Source organism: Eptesicus fuscus, chromosome 17, assembly GCF_027574615.1.
Source record: "Eptesicus fuscus isolate TK198812 chromosome 17, DD_ASM_mEF_20220401, whole genome shotgun sequence".
NCBI classification, from domain to species: domain Eukaryota; kingdom Metazoa; phylum Chordata; class Mammalia; order Chiroptera; family Vespertilionidae; genus Eptesicus; species Eptesicus fuscus.
Genome location: NC_072489.1, coordinates 55995093 through 56021283, shown reverse-complemented (window position 1 = coordinate 56021283; position 26191 = coordinate 55995093). Strand labels below are relative to the sequence as shown.

General features: G+C 54.7%; 3 protein-coding genes and 1 non-coding gene across 7 annotated transcripts; 1 reads left to right on the top strand and 3 right to left on the bottom strand.

Moving 5' to 3' along the window:
* Positions 1-1266: 1266 nt before the first annotated feature.
* Positions 1267-19043, bottom strand: TUBGCP2 (tubulin gamma complex associated protein 2). 2 transcript variants are annotated; one of them, XM_008144372.3, is made up of 18 exons: positions 18939-19043; positions 15395-15577; positions 14038-14166; positions 13159-13335; positions 11915-12074; positions 10860-11067; positions 10478-10677; positions 9940-10129; positions 8885-9030; positions 7228-7408; positions 6570-6750; positions 4973-5145; positions 4635-4763; positions 4100-4220; positions 3735-3878; positions 3047-3175; positions 2024-2187; positions 1267-1509 (listed from the first exon to the last, which is right to left on the bottom strand). In XM_008144372.3, the coding sequence occupies exons 2-18, from the start codon at positions 15542-15544 to the stop codon at positions 1374-1376; spliced, it is 2718 nt and encodes a 905-aa protein (XP_008142594.2). In that variant the 5' UTR covers positions 15545-15577; positions 18939-19043; the 3' UTR covers positions 1267-1373. The 2 variants fall into 2 exon arrangements, with proteins under 2 accessions (XP_008142594.2, XP_054584773.1); XM_054728798.1 differs by lacking the exon at positions 3047-3175.
* Positions 5278-5384, bottom strand: LOC114232552 (U6 spliceosomal RNA). Its single transcript, XR_003618625.2, has one exon. It is a non-coding gene; the product is annotated as a U6 spliceosomal RNA (small nuclear RNA).
* ZNF511 (zinc finger protein 511) lies at positions 19029-21974 on the top strand. Of its 3 annotated transcripts, none has more exons than XM_054728799.1 (7): positions 19029-19236; positions 19447-19520; positions 20004-20205; positions 20341-20465; positions 20579-20611; positions 20884-21018; positions 21709-21974. In XM_054728799.1, the coding sequence occupies exons 1-7, from the start codon at positions 19081-19083 to the stop codon at positions 21785-21787; spliced, it is 804 nt and encodes a 267-aa protein (XP_054584774.1). In that variant the 5' UTR covers positions 19029-19080; the 3' UTR covers positions 21788-21974. The 3 variants fall into 3 exon arrangements, with proteins under 3 accessions (XP_054584774.1, XP_008142657.3, XP_054584775.1); XM_054728800.1 differs by having other exon boundaries at positions 19081-19236; positions 21738-21974; XM_008144435.3 differs by lacking the exon at positions 20579-20611.
* Positions 21975-24333: 2359 nt separating this feature from the next.
* Positions 24334-25962, bottom strand: LOC103288610 (homeobox protein MSX-3-like). The gene is made up of 2 exons (XM_008144371.3): positions 25693-25962; positions 24334-25071 (listed from the first exon to the last, which is right to left on the bottom strand). Exons 1-2 carry the CDS (start codon positions 25904-25906, stop codon positions 24659-24661), a joined length of 627 nt encoding a protein of 208 aa, XP_008142593.1. The 5' UTR covers positions 25907-25962; the 3' UTR covers positions 24334-24658.
* Positions 25963-26191: the final 229 nt, after the last annotated feature.

The window sequence follows — 26191 nt, the reverse complement described above, 5'->3', positions numbered from 1 at the left end:
TCGTGACTATTATACTGGTAAATGCCTGTGAACCGCAAGCCCCCCCCCCCCCCCCCCCGGCAGTTTTACTTCTGTTCCTTCGTCACGTATTCCAAGTTGTTTCACAGAAAAGGTTTAAAAGCAGCGTGTACGCCGTGACCATGAGGCTTTACAGAGAGCTGACCAGACGCCTGTGCGCAGCTCACCGGCAGGGTCCTCATGGTAGCAGCCAGGACCCATGAGGGACCAGAGGCCCCTGTCACACAGGACCCTCCACCCACCCACAGGACGCATCTAACTGGTCCCCTCAACCAGTGGCAGGTGCTGCTGGGCGTGCCACCACCTGCAGCCCAGAGGTGCAGCCCAGGACGGGGACAGAGTACCTGGGCTTCAGGGCCAGGCAGGAGGTCCCTCACCGAGAGCCAGGGGGTTCCTCTGCTCAGTCCCCAAGTTGCATAACACCACGACTGGCAACGGGTTGGCAGATAACTTGTTTGCTCACAGATGGTATCTACACAACCTGCCAAGAGGAACCGTTTGTGGCTTGCCTAGCCCTGCAGGGCAGCAGCCCAGGCCAAGAGCCACTCCCACCTTCACCCCAGGGGCCTTGTCTGTGTGCCCAGGGTGCTTCTAGTCTCATTCCTCCTCAGGTGCCAAGGACGCCACCTGGAGCAGGTGGTTCAAACTGAATTTCAAAAATGACACGCATGAGAGCCAGCAGAGTGGCCCAGAGGTGTTCGTGGCAGCATCCTCCTCAGGCTGGTGTGCCATCTATTGCCAACCGGGGAGGTGGGAACAGCAAGGGAGGTACTGCCGGATGGGGAAGCCAGGTCTGTGGAATGGGCTGGGGCGGGCATGTCCCACCTCAGGGCTGTCCTGGGGGCAGTCCTAAGGGACAGAGGCCTCAGCCTCAGCCCCAGCCCCAGGCTGCGTATCAGTGGACGTGGATCACAACTCACCGACAGCACAAGGAGCTGCTGCCCCCTAGCGCCAGGAGCGAACCCCAGCCCATGGGTTTGAGGGGCTCTGGCAGACTCCAGGGAGCCCAGCCCGTCTCGCCCCCACAAGGCACCTTGGCCATTATCCTAATGTTGCTCAAATGCCTTTTCCTTTGAGGCCAAAAAACAAAATCCCCTAAAGTGCCCCTGCTCTACTTAAGCGGCTCACAGGTAAGCACCCCACCGGAGACGCTACTCTGGTCTGGGAGGCTGCTCGGCCCGAGAAAGACAAGCTGAGCACAGGTAACATTCAGACGTCGCCCTTAAATGGTAACAGCGCACCAACACGTCCTTCAGGGACAGTTTATTAGAAACCCGAACTCCTCTATCCGCAACAGCACCCACCAGCCCACCCGTCCCTCCTTCAGTTGTGGTGGGTGCAGGGCTCCGAGGGCCTCACTGGGCGGTGACGGCGACCCTGGGCGCTGGTGCTGGGGGCCCCCGTGGAATGGGCACTTGGGGGGCTGCCTTCTGGCTCCTCTCTGCGGACAAGCGCTCCAGGCGCTCCGTGTAGAAGCCGTTGAAGTCGAGCCTGAAGGGTGAGGGCAGGGCCGGAGTGTGTGGGCACCCACCCTGCGGTGGCTACAAGACCCCTGCAGTAGGTGGCAGGGACACCCTTCCATCCCCATCCTCCCACGGCCCCCGTCTCACTGCTCATGACTCGGGGTGACACTGTCGCTGGGGGAAGGTAGAGGGCTGAAGGGGGTCCTCGTGGGTCCTGGCTCCGGGATCACCACGGAGAGTGAGGCTCACCTAGGCCCGTGGACACAGACCGATGGTGGGGGCATTGCCGGGCGGCTTGCCACGTACTGGGGAATGCACACCAGGGGACAGATGCGTGCTGTCACTTCAGGGAGTGACGGGGGACCAGCAGCAGCATAAGGAGGCCAAGGACAGACACCCTCAGGCCTGAGCAGAACTGGCCTCACGTGGTCCGTGGTGACCCGAGCGGGTGAAGGTGAGAGCAGACAGCAGGGAGCCAGCGAGGGAACCTGGGCCTCGCGGGGCAGGGTCAGTGCCCACGACAGGAAGCTGCCCACACCCACCTGGAGATGACGCTGGCCATGCCGTGCTCGCAGTCGCTGGTACTGTAGATGCTCAGCCGGGCCAGGAGGTCAAGTAGATGGGCTGAAAAATTCTTATCAAACTTATTGATGGTGGCCTCGAAGCTGGAGGCCAGCTGCGGCGTGTCCACATGCTCGGCCAGGTGCTGGAAGACAGGAGCCCAGCTTGCCTTTACCTTCCATTTAAGTTCTTCCAAGAGAAGAATGGACTTCAGGAAGTTTCCAAGTGATAAAAGGTATTGGTAGGGCATCATAAAAGTTCCTGAGACCGCCCTAGCTGATTTGGCTCAGTGGATAGAGTATCAGCCTGCGAACTGAAGGGTCCCAGGTTCGATTCCAGTCAAGGGCACATGCCAAGGTTGTGGGCTCAATCTCCACTAGGGGGTGTGCAGGAAGCAGACGATCAATGATTCTCTCTCATCATTGATGTTGCTTTCTCTCTCTCCCTCTCTCAAATCAATAAAAATTTATTAAAAAAAAAAAAAAGTTCCTGAGACCACAGGATGGAGCCGCCCTGGGCAGGTGGGCCTCTCCTCCTGCCCACAGGGCACCAGGGTTTTCTTTGTGCAGCTCAGACTCCAGCACAGTCCGTGTTCTCTCCTGCCCGTGAGGGGGACGAAACAGGGACCACGAGAGCTGGCGCCTGAACCCATGACCCCTCCCACACACAGACCCACATCCTGGCATCTGAGAGCGGCCTGACCTTCAGGTAAGTAAACTCTAACCTACGCTTGCTGAGTGCCAGGTTCTGCAGGGCAGCCCTACAGCCTGTTGTGCAGATAAGCTGGCCTCACCCTGGCGCTCAGCTGGGCTGGGGTTCGAGGGTGAGCGGATTTCTGTGGCTTGTGTTTGGAACCTAATTTTAAGATGGTTGTCTTTTAATCAAACAAAAGCCAGAAATGAAAGGGTGGTGGCGGGTTTCATTTTTAAGTGTTAGAATCCTCACACTGTCCAATCTCTCAGGAAAATGGAGGACTTGCTGGACTAACCCCCGAGGCCACGCACCTTCCTGGCGAGCTCCTTCCGGGTACGCTCCTCCGCCCGCTCAGCCTCGGTGGGCGGCCCCTGCATCGTGCCGTGTTCCAGAGTCAGGCGGCCCAGCTCATCGTCCAATTTCATGCTCTGTGTAAACCTCTTGGGGGCCCGAAAAAAAACCTTTCATTACAACCTATGTGCTCCCACTGAAACACCCCCCTGCACACCGGACATCTGCAGACTCGAGGACAGAGGGTGGCCCTCTGGGAGGCTGCAGACGGGCCAACACCATTTCCAGTCTGCCCGTCACAGGCTTATGGACCTATTTTTCTGAAAACACTTGCTTTTCATGGTGTTCTCCAGTTTGCAATTCAATATGGCTCCTAAATGTCTGCGGAATCGAGTTCACCTACTCCTGACCCCTTTGTCATCAGCCATCACATCGCAGGCTCTTACTCCACCTTCCCACTGGTTCAGATGTCCCAGCAGCCTTCAGCCCTGGTGAACCCCCACGTCACCCCTTCTGCCTCCTGACACTGTTTTCGGTACCACTGCTTTGGAGCCACTGCTTTTGACAGGCGCCCAATAAAAATGGAATCAAGTTAAGTTCTGACAAAAGGAATGCAAGGTATTCAGAAACAGGCCAGGACAGAGAACCTGCAGCCTGACGGACAGACAGACAGAGAGGGAGCAGGGTGGGCAGGGCTGCGGCACGCACCTGCATGCAGTTAGTGAACATGACGCACACGGACATGAGCTTGGAGAAGACCTTGAGCAGCTCGGGGTTGGTGAGCATGCAGTCCTTCAGGCAGTTGTCCAGGAAGCTTGTGTGGTGCCCCAGCACGTCGTCGATGTTGGAGGCCTGCAGGGAGCACACCCAGATTGACGTGTGCCCCGGGGCTTCAGCCCTGGCTTTGCGCACGTCCGTGTTATTTCCATTTAAAAACTGAGGCTGTGAGTGAGGCCTCGCTGGTGGCATCACCCTGACACCCGCCCTAGCACCTTCCTCTCTGAGGACCTTGCAATGTGAGGGCCCTGGTTGCTGCAGAGTCTAAGTGTTACAGTAGTTAAGTCAGAACTCACGGACTTCAGGTTTTTCTCGAGGATGTGCCAGGTGGGCTCCATGACCTCGAACATCATGTAATACTGAATGTTCTGAACAAAGTTCAGCATCCGCTGTCGCAGCGTGAAGGCGCCGGCAAACCTGGGTGAACAGAGACATCTAAGAGACAGTGTGGAGCTGGCACCTACACAAGACCCTCCTGCTCCCCACCAACCCCAGCCCCAGCGTGTGCAGGTGGTCGGCAGATACACCTGCTCTGAGCAAATGATGCAGCTCCTGAGGCTCAGACACAGGCACAGCAACACCTGGGGCCACAGACCAGCAAGCAGAGTGCCTCAGGCTTAAACAGGTGGAGTGCTGAACCACAAGGGTCCCACCCTGGGAGGAGGCTCACGGTCCTTTGAGGGCTCCCGCCCAGACAGGGGGTGGTGGCAGGCCCACGGGTCTGTGCAGGCGGCTGGGGGACAGGGCCGGTGCACCTGGTGGTCAGCAATAGCCCTGCACTGCATGGGTGTGCATCCTAGGACCGCTTCCCCGTGTGGACAGAGAACGCACCACTTGGCGGAGTGCAGTGCGTGCTGCTTGGCGGCCTTGTTGCTGATCCAGACGCTGCAGAGCTGCCGCTCCACATGCTTGCAGTAGAACATGTGCCGGAACAGCATCTGGTAACGCGTCAGGGCCTTCCTGTGGAGGAGAGGGCATGGGATCCCACCGACACCTGACATCATAAACGAGGCTCCGGCTGTCAGACACACGGTTCCGCATCCGGGCCACCAGGCTGCCAGGTAACCCCCACAGGACACAAATGGCTACAAACAATGCAGCGGGCAGGCACATCTGATCCTTCTCCCTGCAAACTACTCACTGAAGCTGGTGCCCGGGGACCCACTCACCTGTTAATGATCAGCGACAGGGGCCACTTGACCACGTAGTCGAAAGAGAAGGCCTCCAGGCCGCTCAGAGAGAGCTCCGTGGGGTCGGCCTGCACCATCGCCTTCTCCTGCTTGGTCTCAATGGCCAGAACCCGCAGGAGCTGAGTGATGAGGTCATGAGGCATCAGGTCAATCTTGGGGGAGAGAAATAGAAGAACATGGAGTATGACCCCTTCGTAAAGTGTGCAGCTGTCTAACCGCTGTGCTCTCACCTGAAGGCAGTGCAATCATGTATGGTAACTGTAACTGAAAAATGTGTGTTTTTTAAAAATATGGAACGCTTCATAAACGTGTGTGTCATCCTTGCGCAGGGGCCATGCTAATTTTCTCTGTGTCGTTCCAGTTTTAGTATATGTGCTGCCCAAGCGAGCACAAAAATTTTCATTTTAAAAAATTTAAAACAACTTACTAAAAAAAAGCATTAAGTCGTGACCCCTACCCCACCCGTGCATATCAGCTAGAAAAGCAAACCCAGGACTGAGGTAAGTTCCTCTAAAGACGGGTTCTAAATCTTGGAGGCTGGCTTAAAAATACCAACCATTCAAAAAATACTGCTTCAAAAATAAAACCACTTGCACTCTGGCCGGATAGTTCAGTGATTAGAGCATCATCCTGATTAACCAAAGCTGTAGGTTCCATCCCTCGTCAGGGCACATACAAGAATCGGCCAATGAGTGCGTGAATAAGTGGAACAACAAATCCATGCTTCTCTCTCTCTAAAAAGAAAAACAAGCAAAACAAGAATCCAGAGAAACTGAAACCAAAAATTGGTTCTTTGAAAGATCAATAAAATTAACAAACTTGTAACCACATTAACTAAAAAAGGGGGAGCGAAGACTCAAATGAGAAACTGAGAAATGAAAGCAGGGACATTACAGAAATGTCAACCTTACAGAAATGAAAGGGATCATGAAAGCTAATTCTAGCACCAATGCTAGGTACACAAACGACCAACCTGACCTGAGAAGCAACAGACACTGCACAGACCTGCAGCCAGCAAGGAGACTGCGACGTCGTCAATGGAAAATTCTACCAAATGTTTAAAGAACTAACACCAATCCTCCTGACACTTCCAAACACAGAAGAGGGAACACTTCCCAGCTCAATCTGAGGCCAGTGTTACCCGGGAACCAAGCCACAGACACCACAGGAACACTCCAGGCCAGTGACCCTGAAGAACAGGGATGCAAACATCCCTAACACTGCAGACTGAATTCAGCTGCACAGTAAGAGGGTTACGCACCATGACCAAGTGGGACTTAAAATGCAAGGATGGTTCAACCCACAGAAATCAGTTTAATACACAATGAAGGGGGAAAAACAGAGGATCGTCTCAGATGAGGGATAGAGGAATAGAAACATCAGTGATGAGAGAGAACCATCTATCAACTTTCTCCTGCACTTCTCCTACTGGGGATCAAGCCCACAACCCGGGCATGTGTCCTGACCGGGAATGGAACCATGACCTCCTGGTTCATGGGTCGACACTCAACCACTGAGCCACACTGGCCAGACTCCTGGGCTTTATTTCAACCATCTTTCTCAGGTAAAGGCCCACCTTGAGGTCGTCCTTGAAGGGGTCTGTGTTGGCGGTGCTCATGCGCAGGGCCAGCTCCAGCAGCGCCTCCAGGCGTGTGGGCGTGATGTCATCCACTGGCTTCTTCAGCTCTTCCTCTGTGAGGTCCATGAAGTGCACAAAGAAGTCCCCCTGGTCCATTAGGAAGTAGCGCTTGATGGACCTTGGAGAGGAGACAGGCAGACATCAGTGAGACCACGGGGCATGCAGACCAGCCCAAACTCTGGAGAAACGGTGGCAGGTGACTGACAAGAAAAAGCCACATGCACACAAAGGGCTCCGGCCACATGCATGCAAAGCGCCATGACTGTGGTCACTTATGATGAGCTGCAACGAGCAGCTCTCTCGGGCAGGGGCACAAGACCACTGTGCCAGGACCTGCAGGATAGCTGCCAGAAAGGGGTCACTGCAGGCCAACGAGGGGGGTGCAGAGGGGTCACTGTGGGAGCCAAGGAGGGGCCTGGGGACCCCGGGCAGGGAGCAGGCTGGGAAGGACGTGTCCACAGGTGTCAGGCAGTAAGACTGGAGATGACCTGGCCGTGTGCCCATTTGTGAAACGACAGATGGAACTGCTGGGAGCTCCGTGTCTTAGCCAAACCTTCTGCACATGTGCCCGCACTAACACGGCGGAAGCGCACACCTCAGGTGCGCCACGAGGTCCTGCTCCTCCATCAGGAAGTCCAGCAGGACTTTGCTGGCGTAGTTGAACGCCTTCTCAATCTGCTCCACATATGCTCGCTCCTTCAGTGTATAGATGACCTCTTTGGCCACTGGGCAGGTGACATCATGACCACACTCTCTGACCACATTGAGATACTTTCCTGAAAAGAGATGGAGGTAAAATTAAGAATTCTGTTGTACATAAAAGTTGTGGCCACACACAAGCTAGAGGACTGGACACAGAAGAGACTGTGAGAACAACTCTGAGCCTGCTCTAGCCATAGTGGAGACACCACGGTCACCAGCCGAGGTCAGAAGCAGTGGTTTGCCGTGACTGTTTACATCCGATTTCTCTAATCAAGAGCACGGAAGCAATCTCAAGAAGCCCTGAGAACCAGCTTCTAAATCATCTTCCAACCCGTCCCAGACAGCCCCGTGCTCACCAAACGCCCAGACCCTGCTGCCAGCCCGTCTTCAGTCACTCCCCATTCAGGTCTCTAAATCAGGCTCCTGCCCCAGTGGGGTGACTAAGAACCCAGTGGCCCTGTGTCCTTGATGGTTTTCCCTGTAATGTGTGCAATATTGTGATATAACCACCAATACTTGGTTTTCGCCCGTTTCCAGCACTGAGTTCCTAAAACCCATGTAACCTTGTTATTCAGAAGCCCCTCCACCCATACCTGAGTTTATGCTAATGGGGTGACTCTTGGCAGGCCCCCCCAGAGAGCTGACGGTGAGGCTGGTGGCCAGAGGAACCAGCCAGGTGATGAGAAGGCTGGAACTTTCAGCATCGCCCTTACGTCTGCGGAGGGGCCAGGGGCTGGAATTGAGCTAATCACCAGTGGCCACTGATTTACCCAATTGTGCCCATAGGATGGAACCTTCAGAACAACCCTAAACAAAGGGATTTGAAGAGCTTCCGGGTTGGTGAACATGTCCACCTGCCAGGAGGTGGTGCACCCCAGCTCTCTGGGGACAGATGCTCTTGTACTGGGGATCCTTCTAGATTTCACCCCACAAACTTCTTCACCTGGCTGTTCATCTGAATCCTTTATCAAATCCTTTATAATAAACCAGAAACTGAGTTGCTAAATTGTTTCCCTGAGCTCTGTAAGCCGCTCTATCAAATTATCAAACGTGAGGAGGGATCATGGGAATCCCCAATTTGTAGTCAACTTGGTGGCCTGGGACTCACGGCTGGTATCTGAAGTGGGACAGTCTTGAGGGACTGAGCCCTTAACCCATGGGGCCTGCAGTGCATCGGGTAGTGTCAGGACTGAGTCAGATTGCAGGACACCCAGCTGCTGCCCACAGAGAACTGGGGACCTGGGTGTTGCTGTGTAAATCTGGAGTCAGTGTTGTGAGAAAGTTTTCCTTTAATAGCAGCCAAGTTCTAAAAGTGCAATAGTTATGAGGAAGGAGAGGCACCTATTGAGACAACCTCCGAGGCTCGGGGAACAAATGCAGTCAATCAGACCACAGGAACCAGACACAGCCTGCACAGCCCGGCGCCTGCCTGCCTACCCCTGCCCACCCCACCCACCCCCAGGACACAATCACAGAGGACACTCGGCATGTCCGGGAGGATGGGCCCCTCTTGAGGCCTGCTGTTCCCCCTCCCCCATCCCAGGCATCACCTGTGCTGAGCACCTTGCCCGCCATCTTCTGTAGGAAGGACGGGATCTGTCGCTGCACCACAGTGTACCGCTGGTCCCAGTACCTGTCGTTGTAGTCCTCCTGGATCTTCTCTTTCCGCAGCTCGTGCTCCTCGACCATGAACTCGCTGAAAGCAGGAAGGCATCTTGGGTCACAACCATGGAGGCCAAGCACAGTCTCACTACCGTTAATTCTCAACTGTGAATTAATCAAACCTGCCAACCTCACCTGGGGTAGCGAGGTGACCTGGGGCCAGAGAGAGCTGGGGTCACTGAGCAGGTTGGGAGGCTGGTTCGCCTCTCAACGGAACCAGCCCTTCCTCCCACCACGCATGTGGTAACAGGACATGTTGGGGACACTTTCCTGTCCACCAGAGCCCAGACACCTCACATCCCATCTCAAATACCATCTACGCATCAGGACCTCAAAATCACATTCCTTACTCAGCCCATCGCACCAGCTTTTATTTGGGTCATTAGTAGAGACTATTCTTAGACCACAAGTCTATTTTTAAGATATTTTGACAAGTCCTGGACCATCTGGTTCAGTGCTCAGAGCGTCGGTCCATGGGCCTGAGGGTCTTGGATTTGATTCCAGGCCAAAGGCATGTACCTCGGTTGCAGGTTTGTCCCAGGCCCCTGTTCAGACACATGCGGGAGGCAACCAATTGATGTTTTTCTCCCATGTCAGTGTTTCTCTCTCTCTCTCACTCCCCCCTCCTCTCTCTCTCAAAAAAATCAATGGAAAAAATATCCTTAGGTGAGGATTAAAAAAAAAAAGAGAGATTTTGACAAATACACTTCTCAGCCTTTTGGATAAAATCAAGTGTAAAATGTTCTGACAAATAAATCTCAACCTAACAGTACTCTGTGAGCTGACATATTTCATCGTATGCATTTATATCCGTCACACTGAGGAGCCCACACAAAGGCAGCTAAGAGGCCAATCTGGGTCCTTCATGTCCACCACACAATAGAATAAGCTGAAGAGCCTCCTGCCCGCCCTCCACGTCCCCAGCCCCACGTCCCAGCCCCACCTGTACGGGTCATTGATGATCCCCCTGTAGATCCACTTCTCCAGAATCTCAAAATAGGGCACGCTGGCGGCCTTGGTGAGGTACAGGCACAGCTCCTGCGCCTGGCTGTCACCCGTGTAGTTGAAGCTCCGGTCGTGGAGGAGGCTCAGGGTGGACCCCCCAACACACTCACCTTTATCCACCGAGGTGGCTGCAAGGGGAAGAGGTGCTCAGTGCAGAGAAAGGGGAGGCCACGCAGAGCCTCGCCTCCAACCTCCTCCTGGGACAGGCGCTCTTTATGGGATACACCCCAAGTTGTAGTTGCACATAAAGTTTACCAGAGCTTCCAGTTTCCTCCCGCGAATCAGTAAAACCTGAAGCTCCACAGCTTTGGCCTCACAACCACGGTGACAAAAGCAAGACACGAATGACGAGCAAGCTGGCCCAGGGGTCCCTCCTGCGACACTACCCATCTCATCTTCACATCTCAGTGGTCCACCACAGGATCCGCCTGCATGCGCCCCGCCCCCAAGGCTCTCGCGGCCTGGGGCAGACGTACCGAGGGAGGCCAGGATGTCCACGGTGCGCATGGCCGGCTGCACATAGAACCAGAGCTTCTGCAGCGACAAGAGGCCTTGCCTCTGCAGCTGCTCCAGCTGCGTCACCAGGATCAGGTACTCCTTCACCAGGGTCCTCATGGCAGCCGCCAGCGCGTGGTTCACCTGCCCGTATTCGAAGGAGGACTTCTCCTCGATGAACCTACGAGGAAAGGAAGTATGCAGCACCCGAGAAGCTGCGAGCTACGTTTGCAGATGAGGTTAGACATTCTGTGCTTGCTCTCAGGCCCAGACTGGGCTCCCTGCACATCGTGCCAGGAGTGAAGCTGGTTGGCACACGCTCCGGGCCAAGTGTGCCCGAGAAGGCCGGTGTCCAGCGCCTACCTGGTCACAGTGGAGTAGCTGGCAGCCACTGGGAGGATCCTGTTCACCAGCTCCCGGATGGACAGGTCCAGGTTGGGGTCCACGAGGAAGGTCCGGCTCTGTCTCCCGGTGAGGGGCTGGGCGGTGATGTATCTGCCATCCACACCTACCAGCACGTACAGCAGGTCCTCCACGACGGCCGACTCCTGGGCGGCCAGGGGCAGGGAGCCTGTGGGTTGCAAACACCAGCTGGGGCCACACGCCTTGACTCAGAGCTCCCCGTTCCCACTGCCTCTCTCCTGACCTAATCGACCTGCTGAAAATCACGCTCTCACTCGCTCTCCTCTGTGTAATTTCCTCAAATAACTACGGATGTAAGAACTAGCTGTTCATTTGGCTTCAACTGATCCCATCGGGGCACCAAAGGCTGATTCCAAACCACCAGGAGGAACAGCGCTGACCGTCCGGCAGGCTGGGAGCCATCGGAGCCTGAAAGCACTAGGCAGGCAGAAACCTCCACACGCAGGGACCTGCCTGCACTTAAAAGGACAGTCAGGAATCCGAAAAGCACGTCCCCTGGGGTCTGCGTGCAGTGTTTATTACAACTCGATAAGTCTGGTTGCTCTGGGATAAAAGGGAGGTTTCCTTAGAGACCTTAAAACACAATTTCTATCATAAACACACAATGAGATACCACCCAGCGGACTTGAGGTCAGTCCAGGCCATCGAGTAGGGCTGCCACCAAATGCCTCAGGGCCCAGGCAGCTCCCAGCCCCAGAAGGACCTCAGTGTCCTCCCTGACACCTGTTGGGACAGATGGGGAACTAGAGGCAGCACCAGGAGAAAGGTGTCTCTGAGGATCACCCCTGCTGCCCATACACAAGCCACCCTGGGGTCCCCGAGACCACGGCCCGGCAGCACGATCACACGGCACCATATCTGCAGGTTACAAACGTGCTGGCAGCACACACACCACACCACTTGTCTGCCTGTGGGCACAGGATGGGCTCTGAGCACCGTGGCCACCTGTCCATGGAGTCACCACACAGGCAGTTAGAAGTAAGTGCTTCACGTACCTATAGGCACAGCTGTGTCCGTGCTTAGGCCTGAGCCGGTCAGAAAATCCCCGACCAGCGTGGGCCTCTCGTACACCCAGGCAGGGAAGACGGGGAGGCGCTGGCCTGAATTTTTTTTGTTCTGCTTGTCTCGAAGCATCTTTCTTGTAAGTTCCAGAGACTGGTGAGAATTTTTTTAAAAGCGAAGAACAAAGATATACTTTTAGTACAATTAAAACTAACATCACTGAGCACGAGGGTTTGATAAGTACGTGTATAAAGGAAATGACTCCCAGCCCGTCACCATGCAGGGGCTGGGGGCAAAAGAGATGGAGACCCAGGCCCTTGACAGGGTGTCGGTCTGTGCAGGGCCCACATATTAAGGAGCATGGGCAGTGAGGGCACCTCACCAGGGCAGGCTGACCCCCGGAACACCTGTGCTTTCTCCTGGCAGTTCAAAGGCTATAGACATGAGCTGCTGGGTGAAGACATGGCCCCAGCGACAGATGGTTGGAGAAGGGGTGCCCCATCTGAGCCCCTTGGGTACAAGGGACGGATGGAGAGGGCCACACTAGGAAAGGCTGGCTCCAGGCACATGCACGGAGCAGTGTCCTCCTGAGGGACTGGCCGCCAGAAGATGACCAGGGCCATGGAGGTGGCTTTCAGAAGCACTGGCTTAGGAGTGAGAAAGGCAGGTGCAAACCCAGTTTCCTCATCTGCCACACGGGGTGTCGGTGTGAGGGCTTTGTGAGGTGCTGGACCAGCACATGCCCACCAGTGCTGGCCACTGTCCCTTTCACAGCTGCTGTGCTCAACAAGCACATACTAAGCTCAGACCCTCATGGGGACACAGCTCTGTGGGGCTTGAAGGCCAGAGGCAATGCTGTGAGCAGACGACATATATCAAAAGAAGAGGGCAGTACATAAACTCAGAAGCAAGGAAGGGCAGTAAGTATAGAAGAAAACGATCTAGAGAGAATTGTCTAAAAGTATAAATTTAAAAAGAACAAGTGGTTAAATTAACAGAGGGAAATGGAAATTGCATTGGCTGAACCCACACAACTGCCTTGCAGCAGGCGAAGTCAACTGCCTGGGTGGGACAGAACCTTCCTGACCGTTCTCAGTGCCCAGGATCCTGTCCACACCGCTAGTCCCGATCAGCGTCTCCGCGTTCAGATTCATCTTTAACAGATGACGGGAGACGTGCACCCCCTGCTGGCGCTCCCTGCCCCGCTGCAGTGAGTGTGGGCGGCGGGTCACCGTACCTGCTGCAACGTGGAGCCCGTGGCCACGCTGCCCAGCTGCTTCCTCAGCTCCTCGAGCTCCTGCATGGAGATCCTGGAGGCCGTGGCAGGGGCGCTGAAGCTGGTGGTGCTGCTGGCAGTCACCGTGGCTGCCAGCTCGGCTCTTTCCCTCGCATTCTGCTGTAAGTACTGCAGAGTCTGCACACACAGAACCCTGAATGACAAGGGGCCGCACACGTCTGCACTCTGCCTGGCACCGACACCCCACCCCCTTCTTTCCCAGCCCCAATGACCACATGAAGCATGAGAGCAGGGGCTCCCGTGCAGTCTGCTCTCCCAATGCTTCCTGCCACCAGGTTCAAGTCTTCTACTCACAAGGAGGGACTACAGCTGCTTTAACAGCCGATTCCCAAACTCCATTCCCAGGGGCACTGCCTTTTCTCTACACACGACTGGCCCCCTACCTGTCCTTGGCACTGGAGGGTGCGCCTGCACCCCTGAATAGACCCTGAGCTTGGGAAGCAGGAGGAAGGACCTAATGCATTCCTGAGCGCTCCCATGTGCCATGGCTCCCGCAGCTCGATATGTGCTTTTCTTAGCATCAAGTACACAACTTTAAACTAACAAAAAACATGGCACAAGACAACAACAAAAAAGCCCCCCCACCTGCCCCGAAGTAACTACTGTCAGTACTCCCCGTGTTTCTGTCTACCACTCTGAGCTATTTTCATTCTGACAGGCGGGCAGAGCCACAGGAGGGGCGCCCGCGATAGCAGGCTCATGAGGCGTTATCTCTACCGTGCAAACCTGTGTGCTTGCAACACTCGCCGGAACTGCCCACAAGGCAAGCTCCCCACGCGCCTTCCCTGATGTGCCTGACCCTGAGCACGACAGAGTTACCTCCTTGTCCTCCGTGAGCTTTGACAACAGGTACACCAGTGGGTCAAGGTTCCTTGTGTTTTTCGATTTCAGTTCATCATATTTCTTCAGAAAGTCTTCTGGAGTACGAGAAAATTCTGCTATTTTAACCTCAAAAGAACAAACACAAGTGATTTAGTGACAATCGCTAAGAACTTCCAGAAAATTAAACACAAAAACCCAAATGGAATAAAATTAGGTAGGCTAAATAATAATCGTATATTTCTGAAATAAAACAAAGAATACTCCTCAAATAATTTGTGAAACCATTTTCCTCCAAGGTTTCCCTTCCCAAGCCTTATGTCACAGAATAAGCATGAATTTTTCCCCTGGTAGCTTATGCCTTAATTTTTCTCTGTTCCCTCTTGAATTTATTATCATGTACTGGTTCAGGGGTTAAGTTTTCTCACTGGTTTTTTTTTTTTATTATTTTTTACAGAGAGGAAGGGAGAGGGAGAGAGAGTTAGAAACATCGATGAGAGAGAAACATCGATCAGCTGCCTCTTGCACACCCCCTACTGGGTATGTGCCCGCAACCAAGGTACATGTCCTTGACCGGAATCGAACCTGGGACCTTTCAGTCCGCAGGTCGAGGCTCTATCCACTGAGCCACACCGGTCAAGGCTTCTCACTGGTTTTTAATGTTCCCTTTGAAATAGATTAAACGTAATGTGTGTTCCTAAATTAATATGCTCAGTGAATCTTTCTTTTTTTTTTCTTTTCTTTGTTAATCCTCACCAAGGATATTTTTTCCATGGATTTTCAGAGAGTGGAAAGGTGGGAAGGAGGGAGGGAGAGGGAAAGAGAGAAATATCAATGTGAGAGACACACTGATTGGTTGCTTCCTGCATATTCCCTAACCGGGGCCAGGGATCAAACCTGCAACCCGGGTATGTCCCGTCCCCTTGACCAGGAATCGAACCCACGACCCTTTGGTGTCTGGCCGACGTTCTAACCATTGAGCTACACTGGCCAGGACTCAGTGAATTTTTCTAATTATCCTTGTGCCAGTATTATGCTGGCTAAATAACTGAAGCTTCTTAATGTGTTTTTTAAAAGATTTCAAAGTTACCTTTTACTGCAGATCTATAATTTTGAATCATATATTTTTTGAATAAAGAAAAACAATACACTTTAAAGAGACTTCAGTGTGGCCACGGGGTCAGCAGAAGCACTGAGCTGAGCAGACACTTGGACCATGGAAAGCACTTGCCATGTCGGACATCAGCACTGGCACTGCTAGGGCCACCCAGTCAGGAGCCAGGAAGGTGAGCTCTGTGCACAGCACGGGGACGGGCCGTCTTCACCAGTGACAGAGCAGCGCGGGGTGGGCACTCACCTTGGCACTGTGTGCAGACACAGTGGTTGTGACGTATGGGGTCCTGTTCTTCTGCAGGAGGTCAATGTAAACCTCGGCCCCATCCCCTCCATGGACACGCAGCAAGCTGAGCAGCTCATTGACATCGTGGTGAATCCGAAACTCACTCATAGTTTTGGCCCTGAGACATCACAGTATGTTCTCCTAAAGATAGGATGAAAGCTATTTATAAAACAAAACCCTATTAATAAGAAATTTTTAAAGCAACCAATTTTGGCCAATGTCAGGTCTATGAGAAACAAAATCACCATGTGGGCCACACGATGCCCCTTGTAGGCCACCATAACCACCTACAGCCGGCTGTCTACTCCTGTAGGTCTCACTGGAGTTCTCCTCTCCCTGCAGGTGGCGCTCCCTGGTAGGGTTTGTCATTTCTTAAAGGCACCGTCTCCAGTGGACAGGCTCCCTTAGGCAATCCACACTCCAGCCAGATTGTAGGCCCACTCCTCAGCTCCGAGCCTGCAGGTGCAGACAGTGTAGACTCCAAGGCCTGGGCCCTCCTTCACCCTGGGTGACATCACCACGCAGGGCTCTGGGCCAGTGGCTGGCTGGCAGACAATTTTCTTGTCTCGGCTGGGCAGACCCAGGGGACCTGGATCTACACAGGCCTAAGCTACTGCCCCCTGTCCCAGCTTGGGTATTCAAACTGTTCCAGTCCACGAGGCCCACGCCTGGTTCTCAAATCCTGCGCTGTTTCAGGTTTGCGTGCTCTGCACTCTGGTACCTAGGACATTTCCTCCTCTTGCCCAAGCTTGGCTATATATGCAGCAGCTTTGGGGGAAATTGCTACACATTTCCTGTGCATTTGAGTTGGGTGGGATTCCACTTCAGCTCAGTCTACCCTGGCAACCAGATGTCCCAGGGTCTCACCATTAGATACAGAACCCTCTGGCATCAAAGTCATAACTGAGATAACCCCAAGGGGACAGTAGTGGCCTGCATGGCGGCTTGTTCTCCCACTGATGACTGGCCCAGTTAGCCATCACCATCAACAGTGCTGATAAAAGGGAGTGAATAAACACACAGCGGTAATTAACTATAGATTAAAAAAATAAAAATGAGCAAATTTTACACGTTTCACATAAACATTTCAGTCTACCTACGTCAAGTTCTTAACTTCAAATCCATGAACAAAACTGTTATCAAGGACAGTCAAGTCTCTCTGTGAATTTCCTGAGAGGCTTTTTCAATAGATCCTCAAAGGCTCTGTGACCCAAAAGAGGTTAGGAGCCACTGTGCTGACAGCTGCAGTGAAGACACCACAAGTCAAACAAAACACCAAGCAGAGCCGACCCAGCCCACACTCCACAGCTAATTACCAATGAATATTAATCGTCACTGTGATCTTGGGGGGTGGAAAACAAGTTCTCCGGATGTAATTACAGTTCACAATGTGTAAGCACCCAGCACTGGCCAGGTGCAGATGTCTCCAAACACGAGGGCAGAAGAGTCAGCACGAGCTGGAACCCAGGTTGCCAGCGCAGGAGCTGCTACAAGAGGCGCTGACAGTAACTGCAGCTGCAGCGGGAAGGGAGCAAGCAGCAGCAGGGCGCAGGCCGCAGGGCCTGGCTGAGCCTGTCCTGGCCCAGCTCCCTCCAGGGAGGGGTGAGCGGTATACTCTCCCTGAGCTACTGCAGAGATGAAATGCAGCAGTTTCTATAAAGCCTGCACACAGTAGGTTATTTAAAAAGCAGGTCAAATGTCACCGTTACTGCAAAAGGCCAACCAACTGCAAATGTGCATTTTACCTGAGAAATGGCTGGTTTTACAGTAGGGAAACGATCTGATTCACTGAAGCCCTAAACCACTGCTACCTCACTACTCCCAGAGGGCCATGAATGAGGCGCTGCAAACCCAGCAGGGAAGACAACAGAACTTCCCCCTGGCGACCTCGAGTTCAAGGGAACCAGTTTCCCCACATCCCATGTGGTTTCTGCGGGTTGTCCTCGTAAGTGCAGGACGCAGGATCCTTTGGCCATGTAAATGGCAAGGACATTGTGTGTACCACGGCAAGCACACACACCTCCCCCAGACACAAGCAGGTTGAGAGAGCTCTTCTGAAGATCATGATTGTTTATTTAAAAACTATCTTCCTGTCCCCATGTCTGAGGTGCCCACTGTTCTCTGTGGATTTGGGAACAATTCCTGCAAGAATGGGGGCTCTCACCTGGAGGCAGGGGCCCCTGAGAGACCCCTGGTTGTCATGGTGACTGGAAGGCACAAGAGGCCAGGATGCTAAACATCGGCAGCATCCACACTAAATGCAACTCTGAAGAACATTTAATTTCAATGGCTCTCTTGACCTCTGTGACACTCCAGAGTTCTCTCCATCAGTCAGAACAAATGGACAGACTTCTGTGCGGGAACAAAATCTACCTCCTCCACACACGTGAGCCGCCGCCTTAGTGGGCTAAGACGCCTACTTCACGCACACTGGTGAACACAGGAAAGCGAGTCTCTGTTGAGAGTTCAAAGCTAATTTCTCAAATTGGCTTGAAAAACATTTTTTAATATGTTTTTATTTTTTTTTTTTTAGAGAGGGAGAGATAAACATCGACTGGCTCCTGCATGCCCCCTACTGGGGATCAAGCCAGAACCCGGGTATATATGCCCTGACCCGCAATCAACCACTGACCTCTGGGTGCATGGAACAACGCTCAACCAACTGAGCCACAGGAGTAGGGCTTGAAAAACACTTGAAAACTTGTGAAAAACCTCAACAACCCTAACGCTTTTTCAGAGACAGAAAAAGTATTAAGTGATGAAAAGTCTGGGTTTGTCCAGTGCTCTTCCTGGGCACGTGAATGACCAGCTGGCGATGTAGCCACAACCTTCACTTCCAGAATGAAATGACCACATTTTATTACATATTTTCAATTGCTTAAAGGAAAGCAGCCCCGCTTGCCCTTGCACGTATACATGCGCACGTTGTGCTCGATGCTGAAACATCCTGAGCCAGAGTCTGTGAGCATCTGGTCCACCCTCCACAGTAAGTCTCATGCACACCTGCGTCCCTCATGTGTCTATCGATCACGTTTTAATCGGGTAACTGCTTGACTTCCTTCGATTTCTGCGCCGTGAGCTCCTGGCACTGCGCCCTGTGCAGCTCAGGAGCTGAGCGGCTGCAGGAGACGGAAAGGCAAGCGAGGAGGACACAGGACCAAGGTAATGGAAGCCACTGAAGGCCTTTAGACAAAGAAGACTTCCAATAAAGCCTGAGTCTCCTGGGGACCTCTTTGGTGACTGCTTTGGAGACGACAATGACCCAGAGGCCGCCGAAGCCAGAGACAAAGCCGTGCGGGCGAGGGTACCGGCAGCGGCCCGGGAGGGACCGGGGTGTGAGCCTCTGCAAGACGAACCCTGCACCACTAGGACCTGGGAAGGACCGCGGCGTTCGCTTCGGGACTGAGCTGCCCCAAAGCGCGGCTTCTGCTCCGCACGGACTGGGGTCGGGACCGGGGGCAGCCCCGCCGCGCACGGCCCCTGAGCGCCCGTCCGCACTCACCGCCAGCGCCGCGCCACTGCCCACACCCGCCGAAATCCGCCGCGCAGCCTGAGCCGGAAGCGGAAGTGGCACGCAACGTCACGTCCGGCCCCGGCCAGCTCGCGGACGGTGGCCGACAGGTTGTGGCTACGCGGCGAACTGGATGATGCAGCTGCCGCCCGCGGTGCACGCCCGCCTGGTGGCGGGGCCCGGGGCGGCTGAGCCGCTGCCCGTGGAGCGAGACCCCGCGGCCGGGGCCGCGCCTTTCCGCTTTGCGGCGCGCCTGGTACGCTTCCCGCGGGAGCATGAGTTCTTTGAGGTGCGTCAGTCGAGGGAAAGGGGAGTTATCTAGGGGCAGGGCTTACAGCTGTGGGGCCGGGGCCTGGGCGGGGCCTGGGCGGGGCCTATGGCTCCGCGGGGTGGGGCCTACAGCTGTCGGGCAGGGGCGGGGCGGGGGCGGAGCTAAGGCGGGGCGGGTCGTAGCCCGGGTGGGCGGGGCCTTCAGTTGTGCGCCCACCGTGTTCTGCAGGAAGGGGACGTGCAGCGGCACCTCTACCTCCAGGACGTGCTTACGGGGGTGGCCGGGGTTCCCGAGAGGCCCAGGTGAGCTGCTCTGCGCCCGGCGCCGCCTCTCCTCGCTGCCCACTTTGTCCCCAGTCCTGCCCCTCCCTGGTGACCTGTCACAGCGCTGTCTGCCTGAACCACCGTCCTAGCCCCGCTTTGTTGAGCTCTCCACTACCTGGCTGGTCTTTGAAAATTAACTTCTCAACAAAGAAAGATTTGGTTCCTGGCGGGGTAGCTCAGTTGGTTAGAGCATCGTCCCTATGGGCCAAGGTTTCAGGGAACCTGGTCAGGACACGTACAAGAATCAACCAGTGAATGCATTAAGTAAGTGTAACAACAAATTGATGTTTCTTCCTCTCCCTTTCTCTCTAAAAATCAATAAATAATTTTTTAAAAGAAAGTAAAAGAAATCTACAAAAAATAAAGCAAGATTTGGAATTGGGAAAGAAACATTCCGAGCTTTATCAGACCACTTAAAGGGAAGTTGTGAACAGCCTAATGTTTTTTGGTTTGCTTTGCCAGGGTGCCTGAGTTCACCTGTCAGGTGGCGGGCTGCTGCCAGGTGTTCGACACCCTGGAGGATTATGAGCATCACTACCACACTCTGCACAGAAACGTGTGCTCCTTTTGCAAGCGGGCCTTCCCCTCGGGACATCTGCTGGACATCCACATCCTGGAGTGGCACGATTCCTTGTTCCAGATCCTGTCTGAGCGGCAGGACATGGTGGGTGATGCAGTCATGTGGGGGGCTTGGACTGGAGCTGTCTGCCTAAGGGTCAGAGCTCTCAGCTCTTGGGAGGGGCACCTTCCCGCTCCGGCCCCCATCCCTGTGGATGGCGGGACACCATTTCTGTTTTAGTATCAGTGCTTGGTGGAAGGCTGCACAGAGAAGTTCAAGACCAGCAAAGACAGGAAGGACCACCTGGTGAGACATCACCTCTACCCTGGGGACTTCCGGTTTGATAAACCAAAGAAAACCAAAGGGTATGTGTGGCCACCCCTGGAAATCAGAGAAGCCTTTTGAGTATATACACACATAATCGATATATGTCTCTCACATCGATGTTTCTCTCTCGGTCTCTTCCCCTCCCTTCCAGTCTCTCTAAAAACCAATGGAAAAATAGCCTCTGGTGAGGATTAACAACAACAAAAAAACTTTTAAAGGCAAAGTGAAATTGTTATACCTAAATTTATAAAAAGTGGCATCATAATGTTCACTTTTGACCTTGCCATAATCCTTCTCCTTATTCTGGTAGCCTAAAAATTACACAGTGCCAAAATAGTTACAAAATGTCTGCAGGAAAAGAAATAGTCTCTTTCTAATGAATTCATTTCTGCGGGAGACGGGGCTGAGCTGCCCCAAAGCACGGCTGAGCCCTGCAAGCCCCTCTGCTTCCCACAGCTCAGCCACTCCCATGGCTGCCGTGCAAGTACCGACAGAAGCCATGGGGGATGATGGGGACACCATGGAAGTCTGCTCTGACCACGTGACGCCACCCCCAGAACCCGTGGGTGAGAAGCGGACCTACCGCCACAGGTCAGTAGCTGCATCTCTGAGGTTGTGAACGTGCTGGGAGAGAGATGCTGCTCTGTGAGCTGCTGTGGGAGTTGGGAGTCGGGCTGTTTCGTTCTCGAGGGTAACTTAGTGTCTGGCTTACTGCTCTCCGAAGCCCTGCAGCGCAGGAATGCGGAGCTCCGCCCCCTTTCCTTCTGGATGGAGAGAAGCCCAGTTGTAATTACTTAGGTTACAGCTGTGAGTCCGTCTTTCTAGTGTAACTGCACTTCCATTGGGTTAAACTTGAGTTCAGATCTAATTTGGGGGAAATGTTGGACAAATGAAAAATATCGCCAAGGAATCCAGACTGATGTGAAAAGGACTCGTGTCCCTTCGCTGCCTTCACACAGCTGCCTGGACTTTGGCCAGTGAGTGAGTCCAGATGCCAGTGGGCAGTTAAGGTTTCAGTGCAGGGAGGGTGACAGGAAGTCAGCTCTGGAGAGCTTGCTGGGAGCCGGTCCCCATAGGAAGCAGGTCAGAGGCACTGGCCAGCTGCAGTAAGGAGCTGCCCCAGGGCCCCAGAGCAGAGTCTGCAGGAAGGAAGAGCCGCCATTAGGAATGTTCCATGAGGGAAAGAGCATTCTGGAAGAAGAGGAAAAGACTGCTCTAGGAATTGGGCTGTTAGTTGGCAGAAGGTATGACTCTTTAGTCTGAAGATTTCTTCCATTTCAGAATACCTTCCACCGTCTGTTTTGGTCAAGGTGCATCGCGAGGATTTAAAAGTATCAAGAACAGAAATAAGCACCAGTGACGACTGAGCCAGAGAGCGGGCCTTTGCCACCCTTCACGTCTCGGTCCTTTGGGGAGTGGCGGGATGACACCAGCTGCCAGTATCAGCAGAGAGACCACAGATTTCGGCACTGACTTTGCTCCCACCCCCCTCCCTCTGAAGGGACCATCCTGCAGATGTTCTTTATAAAGCATATATTTTTTATTTATGGTCTCTAGTCATCATTTCTATATGGTTGAACTAAGCAGGGAAATGAGCAGTAATTACGTTTGAGCATTTTGCTTTCAGCATTCAGCTTTCAGAAAGACTTATTTATTTATTATAATTATTTTTTTATCCTCATCTGAGGATATGTTTCTTTGTTTTTTTGTTTTGTTTTGTCTTTTAGTGAGAGAGAGAGAGAGAAACATTGACCAGAGATTGAACCTGCAACCTTTTGGTGTGCGGGATAATGCTCAGGAAGATTTATGAAGTCTTGGCACCTCTGGAGGGGTGAGTGGGCAGGGTGCCATCAGTGAGAACTTGTGCCTATTTGAGAGATCCTGGGTCATCCTCTACTGAGCTCTGAGCAAACCTGTTTAGGGGGCAGTGACAGAGAAGACTGACAGGTGGCGCCTGGGGCAGGGCGGTCAGCCTCCCCAAGGAAGGACAGCCACGGGCAGAGGGAAGGGGCTGGCACCAGAGCTCAGAGTGCCTGGCTGGTGTCTTCCTGGCAGGAACAGAGCAGATGAGAGTCTGCAGTCCTCTCATCGATGGTCACCAGGTGGCTAAGGAGAGAGCACACCGCAGGGGCACCGGGAGCCACAGCAGGGAGAAGCAGGTTTGGGCAGGCATGTGGAACCCAGACCTATGCTGAAGGTAGCCCGTGGATAGAAACAACGGGTCAGCTCTCTTTTGATCAAATACAGGCTATGGGGGTAGGCCTGGCAGAATGGGGACCGCCTGCAGAGCCTCCCTCCAAAGGCCTCCTCTCTAGTAGGGTTGGGGTGCTTTTAAGAACCTCTAATGTGCTCTAGCTGGTTTGGCTCAGTGGCTAGAGCATTGACCTGCAGACTGAAGGGTCCCAGGTTCGACTCCAGTCAAGGGCACATGCCAGGTTGCGGGCTGGATCCCCAGTGTGCAGGAGGCAGCTGATGAATGATTCTCATCACTGATGTCTCTATCTCTCTCTTCTTCTCCCTTTCTGAAATCAATACAAGTATACTTAAAAAAAACCCCACAAAACTCAGATGTGAGAAGAGGATCAAGGTTCTGAGTAGCCTTAAAAAGCAACGACTATGCTCTGTGAGGCATAAGGCACATGGGTCAGGTCAGGTCAGGTCATGGGTCATGGCTCTCAGGCCCTTCAGCCCCTCTCAAGCTCCCTTTGTGCCACGGCCCACCGCCTTCTCTGGTGTATTTACAGGGTGGGTCTGTCCCTGAAGACCCTGACTGGAGTTGGGCTCTGAGTTTAAACAGCTCAGCCCCATGGGCACAGGCCTGGGAGGGATGGCAGTGTGGAATGTGAGGATGCCTCTCTCATTATCAGCCTTCATTTCCAGCAGCTTCTACTTCAAGAATTGGGTTAGTTTCCATTTAAAATCCATTGTGAATTGTTTTCCAGAAACACAGGGAGAATAATGGCCAGTCATAGGCAGTTTAGTGCACTATCATCACTACTTCTGGGACTTCTCCACTTCTCCGTGGCTGTTCCCTATGGGGCAGCACCTCAGCAGCCCCCTGAGCGAGTAAAACTGAGCGGCAGGCCCAGGGAGAGCCAGCACCAGCGACCTAGGGAAAGGGGCCCGGCCTCCCCTCCCTATGGTCACCTCCGGGTCCTGGCTACAGCCGGGAGGCAGGGTGAAGGCGGGAGGGGGCTGCCCACAGCGAGGGTCAGGCTGAAGGGTCCAGGGGGCTCCCACCCGCCCCAGGCACCTTGACAGTCTCAGTGCAGAGCCTAGCAGGAGAGCTGAGGCAGCTGGGAGAAGCCTCAGGAAGGTCAGACCGGCACCTTCCTCCCTCGGGCCCTGGAGACCTGAACTGACAGCGTGTTGCAAAGAAGCAGAGCAGGATGACCAGCAGGTCCCTGGCCATCCTGGCCGAGTTAGCCAATGCCCTTTGTATGGACCCTGAGCCTTAGCAACTCCTCCTCCTCCCCAGCCTAGCACCAGTCTAGGATCCCTGGGGAGCCCAGCGGCAGGGCATGCTCTCCATGCCCATCTGCAGCTCCGAGGCCATCCTGCCTCTCTGCGTGGACACACCCCTACACACACCCACATCCCACACGTACACAGACACACAGACAGCAAGCACCTTACCCCAGGCTCTAATAAAAAATAAATGCGGAAAAAAATCCCCTAAACTACGAGTGAAAGTTTCCATTCTGCCACGATGGCAACGCACCTCATTAGTAATCAGTGCCCTTCATTTCAGCAGTCCTGGCACCAAACTGTTTTCATTTCTTTTGCGGGAATCCGTTTCTTGCTGCCCCAAGACAGTCTGTCGAATCCTGAGAGGAGCCGGTTACGGAAGCAGGGGCGTCAGAGGGAGGTCTCACCGAGTAAACTTCAGAATACTTTATTGGCTGCCTTGTACAAAATAGGAAGCTCGACCCGGCCCATTTCGAGGACACCGTATGAAACTATGTTCACTGTCTTTCAGGAAAGTGTCTAGAATGAACATGATTTTTGTTTAAAGTTCTTAAATAGCTGTCAGATACCCACAAATAGGCTTGAGGCATCAATTATAACATTGTATCAGCAACAACAAAAACCTGAAAAGCAAAACAAAAAAAGACCGACGGGACGCTGGGGGTTTTCCTGGAGGACTGGGGTGCGCAGCTCGCCCTGTCGTGCGCCTCCCTCCCCTGCGGCCCCCCAGGCCACCACCTGGCAAGGCGTGTGCCCAAGTCCCCTAGGAGAGGTAATACACGCCGTAAGCGGTGATAGGCGCTGCGAAGAGTCCTGGCACCTGAGGCAGGGTGCCCGCAGCACCGCCATAAGCGCCCGGGGAGCCTTGAAGGTGGGTGCCCAGGGGGAAGGGCAGCGCGAACGCGGGCAGCAGCGGCTTGGCCTCCAGTTTCAGCTTCTCCAGCTCGGCCTCCTGCAGCCGCTTGGCCTTGGCCCGGCGGTTCTGAAACCAGATCTTCACCTGCGTCTCGGTGAGGCTCAGGCTGCTGGAGAACTCGGCCCGCTCGGCGATGGACAGGTACTGCTTCTGGCGGAACTTGCGCTCCAGCGCCAGCAGCTGGGCGGTGGTGAAGGGCGTCCGTGGCTTGCGGTTGTTCTTGTGTTTTCGGAGGGTGCAGGGCGGAGGGCTGGGGGCGCCTGGGAGGAAAGAGAAGCACACATTGGGTACTCAGACGCCGGCAGTGCGCTCCCCTTTCCGACGCTCCTGGATCCCCTCCCGGGCTCTGTGATCGCGCCCACAGAGGAGACGAGACCCCAAATGCCGCGGGGGTAAGATAAGCAAGGCACCGGGGAGACGGTGCGTGTAGGGGCGGGCCACTGTGGACTCGGGCTCTTGCTCCCCAAATCTACGGCCCCGCACCCCAGGGAGGAGGGGAACTCTGCCCACTTGGAGAGGCGAGAAGCTTGTGCTGGAGGCCGCCTCAATAACGGCGAGGAGCGCAGAGATGAGGGCTTGGCGAAGCGGAAGTTCGCCGTCCTGGGGACGGCCGGGGCTCCAAGAAGCCTCAGGGCTTTGGGGTGCCCACTCCGCTCCCAGGGAGAGCGAGAGGCTAGCTGTGTGGGGCGCGGGAACGGCTGCGGGGCGTGCGCGCGCCCGAGGGCTCGGGTGGGCTGGCTTCTCTCTTGGCCCTAAGGCAGGGCGGGTAGTGGCTGGTGACTTTCCCAAGTTAGAAGCGACAGCGCCCCTCCCGCCCTGGTCCTTCGAGCTGCCCCAGACGGGCTCTCTCGCGGCCTGGGACCGTGCGACGGGACACTTACGTGGGGAGGACGAGCGGGCGGCCGGCGGGAACCTGGCCCGGGACTCCGCAGCGCCCCGCGGCCTCTCCTCCCGGGGCTCCGCGGGCTCCGGGCCCAGCCGGTGCTGCGCCTCCAGCAGCGACTCGACACTGAAGGGCAGCGGGCCGGGCCCCGCGCGGTCCCCGCCACACGTCCTGAGCCCAGGGGAGTTCATGCCGAGCGACGCCGGGGCCATGCGCAAGCCAGCGGGCGCGGGGCTTGCGGGGCCCGGCCGGCGCGTCGCGGGGCCAGCACGTCGTGCGGCTGCCTGGGACTCGGAGGCGACCCCGCCCTCCGTACCCTATAAAAAGGCGGTGTCCTTTTCATGAGCCGCTGTCCAATCGCCTTGGCCGCTGTCGCATGGCCCAGGCGTCCATTGGCTTTGCTGACCCCGGGGGCGGAAAGGATGGGGGAGGGCGGGGCCGCCGCCTGGCACCCGCGCATCCCTCCCGGGCCGGAGCCCTCCTGGCGCGCCCCGGCG